We start from the raw sequence: 12743 nt of genomic DNA, 5'->3' as shown, positions 1-12743 counted from the left end.
TCTCGAGTGGCTGGCCGTGCCGAGGTTGAGCAGCGCGGTATTGCTGCTGGCGGAGCTGAGCGGCACTGCGGAGCGCCGCCGGGATTGAGTGTCAGAGCACAAAGGGATGGCGCCGGCCGGCCTGCTCTGCCCGCCGGCCCCAGAGTCCATTACAAACCAATCGAAGCCGTTGCAGCCAATTGGGGAACTAATTGGTAATTTTAGCTGGACATCTATATGGAGTTATCTGCATGCCTGCAACGGTGCTTTCAGAGCCACTTTTGTTCTGCTCCATCCTGCTTGACAAAATGGCCCTCCTAGCTTTAGGGAGAAAGATGTGCATCAGTGAGTATGGGGCCGCTCCAGCTGCTTGTCTTGTTTGTATTCCCTTGTTCATAAAACATGGCTCGGGTTACAGCTGCGTGGGTCTGCTCTGATCAGTTCTGATAATGTGGAGCTAAACATTCCTTAAAATAGGTTAAGCCATTTATTGCGTTTTTCCCTGTGCCAGCTAGCTTCAGAAATAGAACTCATATTCGCATTAATTTTTTTTTTTTTTTTGGTGAGCAATATGTCAGTGGCAGACTTCAAAAGTAAATGATTCAGAATTAAATTTTGCTTTCTATGCTCTCATTGTTAGTAACAGTCAGCACAGCTTAGTATGGGCTAACCTAAATGGACATGAATTGGATTAGAAAGCTGAAATTTTATTAGTGAAACTGAAAAAAGAACTGGCTAAAACACTTGACTTGTTCATTTCTTGTAGCAGACTTTACTTAAGAATTATTTTGGTGCTGTAAACCAACTGCTTCATAAGAAAGATTTCTGTTAGCTTTTTTGGGGAACATTTCAAAACAAAGAGCAACTTTTGCATCAGCATTGGCATTCTGTTTGATTTCCCTGTTGTCTGACTTTCTGGTGACTTTTCCCTTATAACAATCAGCATATGCTCTGTATGTGCCATAGAGAGTAGTTAAAAGGATACTTATGTCAAAACTGAAGCTGAATGTCAAAATTAGGGTTAAACAACATGAATATTAATCCATATGATATTATATGGAAAAGCATTGTGCTTGCATTAAAGGTCCTTTTTGTTTTAAAAGAAAAATTTAAAGTAAAGATATATAGGACATGATGTTACAAAAATGTGCATTAATTACCTGGACTATAGGAGAGTGTTTTCACTGGTTTTGGTGTCAAAGGTTCTACTGCTAAAATTTGTAGTTATATAGTTAAGAACCAATATCTTCTCATTTGTAATTGTTCCCAAAATTTCTAAGTAATACTTATTTGCTTTGAGCAGAAAATTTATCTTATTACCAGCAGGAATGTCTTTGACATGGTAAAAATCTTGTAAAACAGCAAAATCTTTTCATTAGTGTTTTTCCTTAAATCATAAAATTATGTCTGTACTTTTCATTCTGCATGTGAAGCTCATGTAAGTTTCATAGACTTCAAGCTTCATTTGTGGATTTTCATTATTTTCAGCGCGTTGTCATGTCAGAGCACAGGACACATTTTTCTTGTCTAGGAAAGAGTAGTTCTGAAAGCTGATCTTTCTGACTGACATGAGCTCAAACTCTCTCCCTTAGAAAGGCATTAATGTGCTTTGTGGGTGATAATCAGCTTTGCTGAGGAGGTGCCTTATGTCTGTGTGTGTTTTGTCACATTCGGTCAATGATTTTTGAGTTTATAGGTGGAATACAAGTGATTTCCTGCCTTCCTGTATGATAAAGAATTGCTTCTTTCCATACCATTGGCAGTAGATAAGTATAGTTTGCTCAGGGAACACAACTAAAAATTCCATTATATTGTGTTTTGCTCTGCTTTGCAGTGAAAAAATGGTACCATTATCTGGGTAAAGGCAGCTTAGCTTGGAATTTTTCATTGCTTCTGGATGTAGTCTGACCTTACTCTGGGTATTACACCCATACGTTTGTGCCAACTGGAAATCAGTAGGCACAGTCAATAATTTCTCAAAGTTAAGGACATTTTTATCAGAAACAAGCTCTTCAGCCACTACCAGTTTGTCTATGATTTTCTTCCTGAAGCAGTGTGAATTTAATTTATATGTCCTTTTGTAACAGTTCATTTCATTTGTTAGAGACCAACATGTAGTTCCAGATTCAAACTACTTCATCAATATTTTGGGTATTCTGTATAAATCTCCAGTCACCCACATAAACTTACTTTTTCCTTACTTTGTGATAAATTTAATTACTTGTCATTACAATTCATTTTATTACAGGATCTGATGCTGTTGCCTTGTGTAGTTTTGTATACTTTGACTTCGCAAACAGATTAATTCTGACATTTTTAGTCTTGCACAGGCCTATTAGGTTTTTTACAGTTTTGCCTACTTGATGATGTATGTCCAGCATATTTTAAAAGATAACTCTGACCAAACAAAAGTTTAAATAAAGAAACAGGTATCCTTATGCGTGTTAAGAATAATTTTCTTGCAGATGTTACCATCTTGACCTTACACATTGACGCTCACACAGATCTTGGAGAATGTGCACCTTTATTTTTAGGATAAATGTTTTAATGATTGTTCACATAAAAATCTTTATTATCTGGGCCTTCTTGTTTTCAGGGGTTTTCTTGGGTTTATTTTTAATGAGAAAGCTACAGAGTACTAAATTTCCTGCTTTCTTTTCAGTTCCTTTATTGGAGTAGGGGATTGTTTTTTAAATAGAAAGATTGATGTAATGGTTGCTTTTCAGGAAGTCCTGATGATGCTTGATAACTATGTAAGGGACTTCAAAGCATTGATTGATTGGATACAGCTACAGGAGAAGCTAGAAAAAGCTGATGCTCAAAGCAGGTAATTAGATTTATATTTTTTTTAATCTGCAGAGAGAGTAAAGTTCACAGGAAACTTCATTTTGTAGCTGAGATTCAGCAAATAGAACCACTTTTCCTTTTGGACAAAATGAGTGTGAGGACATTTCATGTGCATTGGCACTGAGAACTATTTCCAGTCCTACCCCAATTCTTTCCTTTTAAATGGTTGGTTTTGTGCTTGGTTCCACACTGGCATTTGAAATAAACATTGTAGTCTTGAGAAGATGCATTATTTTTGATGTGGGTCTGGCCAATAGGGCTTGGAGTTGGTATAGAAGCAGTTGCTAAGATGAGTGATTAAATTCAGCAGGATTTGTTATGTTGGTTCTGGTTTTGCTTTAAGATTACAGAGGAATAGTTCATGTGAATTGTATTTTTAAACTTTTCTTTCCTGGATTTGCAGACCTACTTCACTGGCCTGGGAAGTAAAGAAAATGTCTCCAGGACGCCATGTGATCCCAAGTCCATCAACAGATAGGATTAGTGTGACTTCAAGTGCTCGAAGGAGTTTGAATTTTGGGTATGAAACCAGCTAATAAGTTTATTGAAGCTAAAATAAAGATGCATTTGAAGCAAAGTTCATGAATGCACTGTTTTCTGTAGTAACCAGTGTATTGTTTTGCTGTTTATTAAATCATATGAGCAATTATTTGCATTCATAAAAGAAAAGCCCATGATCTGTAAAGGAAAATTCTATCAAGGACTTACTTTTTCCTTACTTTGTGATAAATTTAATTACTGGTCATTACAAAGACCTGAAGATAAAATACTATTAATGTAGTTCATGTTATCTGTTTAGAACTCTCTTCCCTTTACAAAACAAAGGTCAAAATGCCTATAACTGGCATTTAAAAACTGCCAGTGTGTGCAATGTGAATAGCCAGCTGAGTGTGCAGAAGTAAATACAGGTCACAAAGAGTGAGTGTGAAGTGAGATTATGATGATTCTGATGCATGGCAAAACTGATACTAGTTAAAATGTAGAGCATGTTGTATACTACAAAAGAGCACCTTTTGCTTGTTAAAATGTCTGAAAGCAGTTCAAGAAAAATGTGCAGAAATTTAGAGCAGCGCTGTCTGCTGCTGTCTCAGTCTGGAGAGCACAGATGTCTCAATGAAATCTTTCTCAGGAAGTGTTGTAGTTCCTTCAGGTGTGTTGGGATCCAAGGCAGACACTGCCCAGTGTCCTCACTGGTTACAATGTCCTCAGCAGATTTGTGATACTGGACTGTTTGGCCAGTACCTCTGAGTATTGAGCTCTCAGAAATTTTGCACATCAAATATTTCTACAAAAATACAACAAAATGTGTGTTTGGTGGAAAAACCAGAGAGGGTTTGGTGTAGGCCCTGTGTAGGTGGATGTATTGATACCTACCTGATAACATTTGGGAGGTGTCTGCTTAAATATGTGGTGGTGAGAGAACATATGCACAAGCAGTCAGATGAAACATTTGAATCTGGTGGAAATCAATGCTCTTTTATTTTTATTAGAACATAACAGCTCAGCATAATTAGTCTTTCAAACGAAGCCATTTTTTGGATGTAATTACATGTTGCTATTATTGCTGGAGCTGTTTTATTCACAGTCACAGGGACATGATGAGCAACTGTGTGTATTAGAGCAGGGAATAACAAGATGAGTTTTCCATCCATCACACTTGCAAAGGTTTTTCTTCTGTCTCGGTCCACTTGTGTGTCTCAAAGCAAGGGAACCCCAGAGCACTATGGTATTTGGTGTGTGAGAGAGAAAATAGGATAGAGAATAGGGGCTGAGACATACTTGGTACTATGAAAATTTTTGTCAGAATGCTAGGAATTATTGGGAAAGGAATAGAGGATAGAAGAGAAGGTAGTGATGTACCAGTGTAGAAATTCGTGACTCATACCTGTAGCCATCTTCATCTCTTCCCCAAATCAGTACAGAAAAAGTAGGAAAAGTACAGAAACTGGAAACAGGACCAATCAGAAGTATCCAACAGCATTGATGCAAAAAGAGAAGAATTTGGAGAAGAGATAAGAAGAAGGGTATGATAAATAAAATCACGTGGAAAATGAACAGGAAAATTCTGTTCATTATTTTTAATGAAAAGGAATTGGGAGTACTAAATGATCAAACAGCAGGTTTAAAATGACAGGAGTATTTTTCAAGACTTAGTGTGTAGAATTTGTTATTATGTTATTTGTTATTATTTGTTATTATGTGTTGCTTTGGTTGCCAAAACCATGAATTCCTTCAGAAATTAGTATCACAAAGATTAAATTTCAACTTGTTTATTAAAAACAGAGATTTGCTGAGTAAATTACACCAACTTTTCAATGTAAATTGCTACAACCTGGAGAGTCTGCCAAAGGAGAAGTAGTTCTGAACAGCACCGTTCTGATAGTCTCTGCCTGCGGCTCTGATAAAGCTTTCTAACAAACCATTCTATTACTTGATCAAACACTAAAAAGAGCTGTGACTTTCATTTAGGAACCCTGCAGTGACAATTTCTGCAACACGCCTGGCTCCTTCTGGTGTAAGTTGGGCTGATAAGGTTAAAGCCAACCATGGAACTAAAGCTGCCAATCCTGAGCTGGCAACAGCGCAAGCCTGTCTGGCACCTCCGGCACAGAAGTCACTGCGGAAAAATGGCAAGTCCTTTTCAGTGGCTTAAGTTATTTTCACAAACTCTGTGGTATAAAGTTAATTCAGAATGTGATGACTTATGTTCTAAGCAAAATTAAATCTAGTTTTGCAAAATACAATGTTTAAGTATAGAGAGAAAAGATTAATGGAGCCTTACATTGCAATAGTTAGGTTTGAGACAAAAGTATGTTTTCATGTGTAGGTAATACTCTGCTGTGATTTCACTAAGTAGAATTTGATCTGTTAAAATACCAGTTTATAACATCCCAAGATGCAAAAGGTCTTTGGTCACAAACTGCCAGTCTAACTGACTACAGGTTGGGATGGCTCAACAATTTAAAGAATAATGCATGTCCAGGAATCTGTGAAGAGCTTAAGATAGTTTTACATGTCCTGGGAGAACATGTTATTAGAACTGTGCTGAAGTAACAATTGATGGTTTTTCCTTTGAAGACAAGAGTTACCACATTAAGTTATGAACTGTTTCCCTAAAGATGCTCCTTGGAGAATGCTTGATGCAGGATCTTTTGTTCTAGAAAAGATTTGTTTAGTTGCAGACATGAAAAACTACCATTTGTTTTATAAAGTTAGTTTCTTTGCACTGGATCTTCTTCAGACATGCTTTTTCTAATTTTTTTTTTCATGTGTGGTCTCAGATGACTTTCTGCAAAACCAGCAGGATGTAGAAATGGGTATCCTGAAAGAAAATAAAAAGTGGGGGTTTTTGTTTAGTGGGGTTTTTTGTTGTTGTTGTTGCTTTGGGTTCTGTTTTGGGTTTTTTGTGGGGGGTTGGCTTTTGTTGATTGGGGTTTTTTTGGGGTTTGTTTTGTTTTGGGTTTTGCTTTAATAAAAAATAATTCCCAGAAGTGGATGTATCAATTTAAGATAGTTGCATGTTCAACCTAGGAGTAATAGAAGCCATGTATAGTGACTTTCAGAATTGTGGCATATTCTGCAAGTAAAATACCTTGTCCAGGTGTCTTGCAATGTAACATGAGTGAGTTCATTAGTGTATTTCTCTGCTCAGAGCAGAACCATCAAACCCATACTCTGAGGATGGTGGTTCAGTGGGGATTGATGGCTGCTGTTTGCATGAGGGAATAGCTTGCTGTGTACTGTTGCAGTGAGCTGCTAAGAGAGCAGGAGCAGTTTGGCTGAGTTTTCAGCACTGTAATTGATGTGTAATTCTACTTTTAATCTATGGCAGTAGTTGAAGTTATTAATAACAAAAGCTTTTTCTTGTGATTATTGCTCGTGTCAGAGTGCAGGCTCCAAGCTGTTCCTAAAATACCTTTATTAGGTATTGTGCATATGGACAATGTTATTAGCTACACAGGGAATATAAGTGACCTGTATTTCAATATGGATAATTTTAAGAGGCTAAAAGGAAAACAAAAGACCTTATCCTTATGTTACTTTCAGAGGCTTTTAGAAGGCTGAAGAATCAGTGCTGTGCTGTCTTTTATTGAATGTTACTTGCAGCTGATGAGCTTCCAAAAGAGAGGAGCCACTTAGGTCCTGTGGTACTGGTCTACAAGTGTTCAGTGATCTTCAAATCAAATGTACTATGCAATCCAGACTTGAAACATTTCATTTTAAGAAAGAACAGTAATTGTTCCTAGACTTTGTTTATTCTTAAGAATCTCTAATTGCTGACATAGAGCATTGGAGAATTTCAGTGATTTTCTCATGGCTGAATTGTGATGTTTTTAACAAATCAGATTCTCTGTGCAAGCATGTTGTCCTTTGTGTGGAAGGTGGAATCATTTTGGTAAGATCCAGTTATCCTCACTGATGAGAGCACAAGGAAATCCGTGAAGTTTATGCAAAAGGAGCCACAGAGGCTCTTCACATGCATTATTGAAGCAGCTCTGAGGTTCGTGTGTCATCTGCTCTGCCCCTTCCCCGCTAATGCACTCCCAGCTGTTTGGTACATGTGGGCCTTAGGGAAAGGAGGATTCCCCCTGCCCCCTGTAATGCTCCTTTGCCCACCCGGAGCCCAGCTGGGGCTTACAGCCATGGGATTTCCCCAAACGCTTCTTCTCCAGTGATTTCCAGCAGCATTATCATTAGGTCTCACAATGGATTTGTGATGTGCTATGATACTGTATCTGTTTCATGGTTGATGCAATTTCCAAATTTAACTAAATAAGCCCTTAGGGAAAGAGAAAATGCATTATTTTTCCATATAGTTCTTTAATCTTTCCTTTTCTGGATGCGTAATTAAATGAGGTTAAATCATCTTATCTCATTTCCCTCATTAAACTTACTGTTACCCTCAATATTTTGATGAATTTTTTTTTAAATTGTCTTTCATGCTTGATTGTTTTTTACAACATGAAATACAGTCTGTTCTTAGTGTCTGAGCAATTTCCAGTCATGAACTTCCTGGAGCCTGTGGTAGAAAGTGAGATGGGTTATACAAGTGTGTGTATTAGGAATGAAAGTAGGTGCTTACAATTAGAATAATTGTTATTACAGAATTAAGAACAAAGAACAGTCTAGAACATGTGAACTTCTCAGAAATACTTAATGTTTTTTTCTGTTGCCACACTTGAAATCAGGCTCGGTTCTACTGCTATTACTGTCATTATCATCTTTCTTGTGTTAGTTGTTCATGTTGTGAATAGATGTTCTCTGTAATGTAGCTGAGACTGGAGACTTTGCAGGATGTACAGTCCTGTGAAGGAGCTGTCCTGGTTTGGGCTCAGATGGGGCTGAAGTTCAGTAATGTGGGGGTTTAGCAGGATGTTACTGGCAAGTACATTTTTTAGAAGGACTTTGCATCTTGCATTTCCTGAGGTAGAACTCCCAGGAGTTTGCACATAGTTCCTGGATTTCTGTTAGTGGTGTTTCCAGTGAGGCTCCTTGGGCAGCTCTTCCAGATGGAGCAACTTCCAAAGGGCCTGGTGGCTGTGAGGGCCCTGAGATAACAGATGGCTGTCACTTCCCTGTAACACAAGAGCAGGCAGGGACAGCAAAGTTCACATGAAACTAGAGAATGATCAGGCTAGTCAGATGAATTATTCATGAACAAAACTCTGGGAGTAATCAAACCCAGCATGTGATACTTAGCCTGTGGAGATGGCTACTGCGCTGTAAGAATTCCAGACTTAGGAAAAACATGGAGGAAGATTGATGCCCTGCTGAGTATTAACTTTGCCTCAGATTAGATGTGATCTAATGTCAATAAATATATTAGCTTTGCAAATTCTCTGTTAAAAACGTGCCTGGAAATGACTGAATACTAAACTGATTGGTGAATTTAAATGACCAAGTATTTTCTGGTGCATTGCTAATTGTCAGGTGGTATCACACTGTAAAACTGACTCCAGGTAGTTCAGGAGTCTGAATACATACATGCATTAAATCTGCTTTGTGTTTAAAGAAGTCACCAAACAATATTCTTTCTAGTGCAAGTATTTCTGGGCTATTAAAATGCTTGGTTGAGTCTTGGGTAATAAGTATGAATCTGACAGTGAACAAATGCAAATTAAAAATTGAACATGTATGGCTTTTATGAAAAGATTCATTCTTACTTTAGTAAGTGTGATTATGGCTTTGCTATGCTCTGAATAATTTTACTCTGATTGATTCTGTCATTTTAGACTACCAAGAAATACGCCACGAGACTCAGAATCAACTAGGGAAGACAGGCAAGAATATTCTTTTTTGGTAGAATAAACTTCAGTAGATATTAGTAAAAGATACTAGTGCAATTATTGAGATACATATATTATTACTATATCTTATTATCTAGATATTAGTAAAATTATGTTTAGGTAGTAGATACTACAAATAGGTACCTTCTGATTCTTTAAATGTAGAGAAGATGCCTTTATGTAAAAGCTGACTTCAATTTTCAGATCAAATAGAAGTGAAGTGTTTCCACAGTCTTGTTTTGCAAATGACAAGCAAAAGGAATTGCCATCCAAAATTTGCTGCAGTAAAGCAATGCTGGTTTTTTGGTTGATTTTAGCAGTTCTTCTGAACAATCTCTGTTGCCTGTTACTTGCCAGGGAAAATTCTTGGCCAGATTTTGTCCTAAGCCAGATAGAGCAAAGTCTTTGTGGTCTCATTGGTTACTAAATCGGTGTGGTGGGAGCAGCTGTGGTGCTCAAGGGGCCTGAGCAGCCCTTGTCCCACAGGGTGCAGGTCCAGGTGCTGCACAGGCTGTGAGCTCTCTGCAGTAAATCTGGCTGTGATTCCTGGGGAATTAAACCCTGTTCCCTGGAGACTTGCTGGAGATAGGATAGTCTCTGAGAGGGCAATAACATGTTTCCATCATTAGATCCTGTGGGTATTGCTATTTTTTCTGTATAAAGATGAAGAAATGAAAAGAAGGCCAGAGTTGCTTACAGGGGTCAAATGGAGAATCTGTGGCAAGGGAAAAAATCTAATAGGTGTGGTTTTGACTGCCGTTCCCATCTCTGGTCAGTGGGACACACTGACGTGTGCAAATGCACATGGGAAAGGAACACAGAAAGGCTTTTTGCAGACTCTCTGGTTACCAGCAGTGATCTGAAGAGATCAGCCATATTCATTCACACAGTTTGGGAATTTTGTTTACTTTTAAATACTTTAAAATTCTAGGAATTTTTCTGGAATCAAACAGTCTCAATAGTAAAATACCAAATTATCTTTTTGTATCTGTCATTACCAGTATTGTTAAGGTTTGTGAACAGTTATATAATTATGTAAAAACAGCTGTTGCACGAGCTGCTCAGCAAAGATAAATTCCAGTACAGTCCTGTCAAATTCCCTGGTGTAACTCAGGATTTACACCAGCTGTTTGGCCACGCTTCTGTGTTTCATCCTGAAATGTTAAAAGAATCCAATAGTTAAATGAGCAATGTTTATAAGATGCTGGATGCCAAGGGCAGCAAAGGATGAAAGTGCCATTAGTTCTGGTTTTGGCTCATTTCCAGTTCACTGGTTCCTGTGGGTATTGAGCATCAGTTCAAGTCCACCTAAAGGCCGTTTAGTCCAGTCCATGTGTTAAACCTTAACGTTTGGGCTCAAGCTCTGGTCTTTATACCTGAGCTACATGACCATCTTTGTTAGTAAAAACTTCAGAAATACCCAGAGAATTAATTTTTTATACAAGTTGTGTTCTAGATTATTTCTTCTGTAAAACAGGCAGTTTAGTGTTGGGGTTTTTTGCTTCTCTGCTCTTCCAGGTAAAAGTAATCTCCCACATCCTTCTCTTCCTTTCATGTGAACAATCTTAAAAACAGCTTATACCAAAAGTGTGTTGGCATAATCATACATAGTTAATTCTTGCATTTTTTGCAAGAAATTTTGTGCAGTAAATAGACAGCCTGGGTCTGCCTTTTACACCTGTGAGTTGTACTGTCAGGCTTTGAAGAATCACGTACAGTTGTTTCAAGATACATGGAAAATGAGGTGCTGCTATTAATTGCCACAAAAATGGTACATACGGAGAAGGAAGTTCACCTTGAAATCTAGAAATCTGGTCACACTTAAAGACCTGATACTTCAGGCAGACAAACATAACTTTAAATGATTTTCAACTATGTACTAATATGAGATATCAGAAAGGTTGTTCAGAAAGGTGTATGTAACAGTTATGTTGAAATCAAAGTAAATTGAAGAAGACGACTTTTCTATTTTTTCCTTCAGTTTGCAGTCCCATTGTACAATAATTTGCTATTTCCTGGAATCTAGGAAAAGAAATTTTCTAAAAGCTGACACCAGTTAGTGTATTTGTGTTATCAGAGTGAAACAAACAGAAAAAGAAGTAAAGAAAACACTGGAAGAATTGTAAGCCACATTTCTGCTTTCCACACTGATTGTGTAATTATGTCTGTACTTGCACTTTCACAAAAGGCCTCAAACGTTACTGTGGCTTCAAAGAAGAGCAAGTGTGGTTGCTTTGTTGTGCTTTATTGTCTCATGAAATAGCAAGGAAAAAGCATGGAAAGCTTACATACATGCTTCCATTTCCCACACCTTTTTGTGCCTGAGTAACTTCACTTTTTTTCAGTAACAGAATGTGTCCCATAAATAGAATTTTCCAGTGTCTGTGATACCAATAGCATTCCTTGAAGTAAAAAGCTTTGCTAAAGAATATTTCATTGATTTTTATTTGTATTGATTTTTAAAGAGAACATTTTTCTCCCACAACTTGTGTAATACTGTAATAAAATAGTTGTTTCCAATGCTTCTATTTATAAGTCTTCCTTTCTGAGAATGGGTTTTTTTTCACGTAGATCGAAAGGATGCAGAGGGCTGGGAAACAGTTCAGCGTGGAAGGCCCATTCGATCTCGATGCACAGCTTTGGCAACAAAAGCTCCTGTAGCTGCAGAATCACTGAAGTCCAGAGGTGACAGTGACAAAGAAAATGCAATTTCCCCACCAGCAGAAAACAAGCATGGGAATTCAGTCACTGGCAGTGCTGCATCCGAAAGCACAGAGCTGCTGCAGAAGGATCCTTTACATCAGTCTGAGGGTCCTCTTACTGAAAGGACTCAGGTCAGTACATCATTTTGAGCCATTTTCTAACCTTAAATCTTGCAACTTTTTCTTCAGAGCATTTTCTAAAGGTGGTGTTGTCTAGAGCTTTTATGAACTTACCAGATTGGAAAAGGATTTTAAAATAATGGCTCTTTCAGTTACATTTATGGAAATACATTAAGATGTTGGCACAAATAGGCTAATTAAAATTATGATGCTGTGGACAGCTTTTCCATGTTTTCCAAAAAGCTAGCATTTGGCACAGCTCATACATAGATTTCAGGTAGAAAGATCCAAGTTTTGCAAGATTATGAGCACCTGAAATAAGTGAAGTTATTTGCATCACTCACTGTTGCTGCCAGGTGTTTTCTTAAAATCTGACTCAGACTTTAAAAATCACTATGTTCCATTTTGTTAATTTTGCAAATGCCTCTTGTTAGTTCACAGCCTCAGAAGCCAATGGGGGCCCTGGCACAGCATTGCAAGGAGATTCCTCACAACGAGCTCCTGAGATGCCTCCAGTTCTCACCAGTACTGACTGCAGTTCAAAAACTCTGCAGGTGAATGAAGCTTCCTCCCAGAGCACTGACACTACAGACTGTCATCAAACAGAAAAAGCTAAATCTGAAACTGAAATGGATCCCTCAGATATTTCAAATGTGAGTGCTGCCAGATTGGTAAGAAATCTCATAAGATTTGTGAGTGAATAATAAATATAAGACTTAATTTTTTCATTCTGTGTTGCACAGATGTCTGCACCTAATGTTTACTGTTAGCATTAGGTAAAAATTACAGAAAAATCTATGAAGTACTT

At 37.8% G+C, this 12743-nt stretch overlaps 1 protein-coding gene across 2 annotated transcripts in view; it reads left to right on the top strand.

Annotated features, from left to right (window-relative positions):
- Positions 1-12743, top strand: part of SCAPER (S-phase cyclin A associated protein in the ER) — a 135630-nt gene that overhangs the window by 19174 nt on the left and 103713 nt on the right. For both annotated transcript variants that reach the window (XM_085070949.1, XM_085070948.1), the window contains exons 6-10: positions 2706-2806; positions 3230-3346; positions 5296-5456; positions 11685-11947; positions 12370-12588. In XM_085070949.1, coding sequence (XP_084927075.1) covers positions 2706-2806; positions 3230-3346; positions 5296-5456; positions 11685-11947; positions 12370-12588 — 861 coding nt within the window. The remainder of the gene's footprint in view (positions 1-2705; positions 2807-3229; positions 3347-5295; positions 5457-11684; positions 11948-12369; positions 12589-12743) is intronic.

The sequence above is a fragment of the Lichenostomus cassidix genome, chromosome 10, assembly GCF_008360975.1.
Source record: "Lichenostomus cassidix isolate B80296 chromosome 10, HeHo_3.0, whole genome shotgun sequence".
NCBI classification, from domain to species: Eukaryota; Metazoa; Chordata; class Aves; order Passeriformes; family Meliphagidae; genus Lichenostomus; species Lichenostomus cassidix.
The sequence above is the reverse complement of the archived record's forward strand: the minus strand, read 5'-3'. Positions and strand labels throughout refer to the sequence as shown.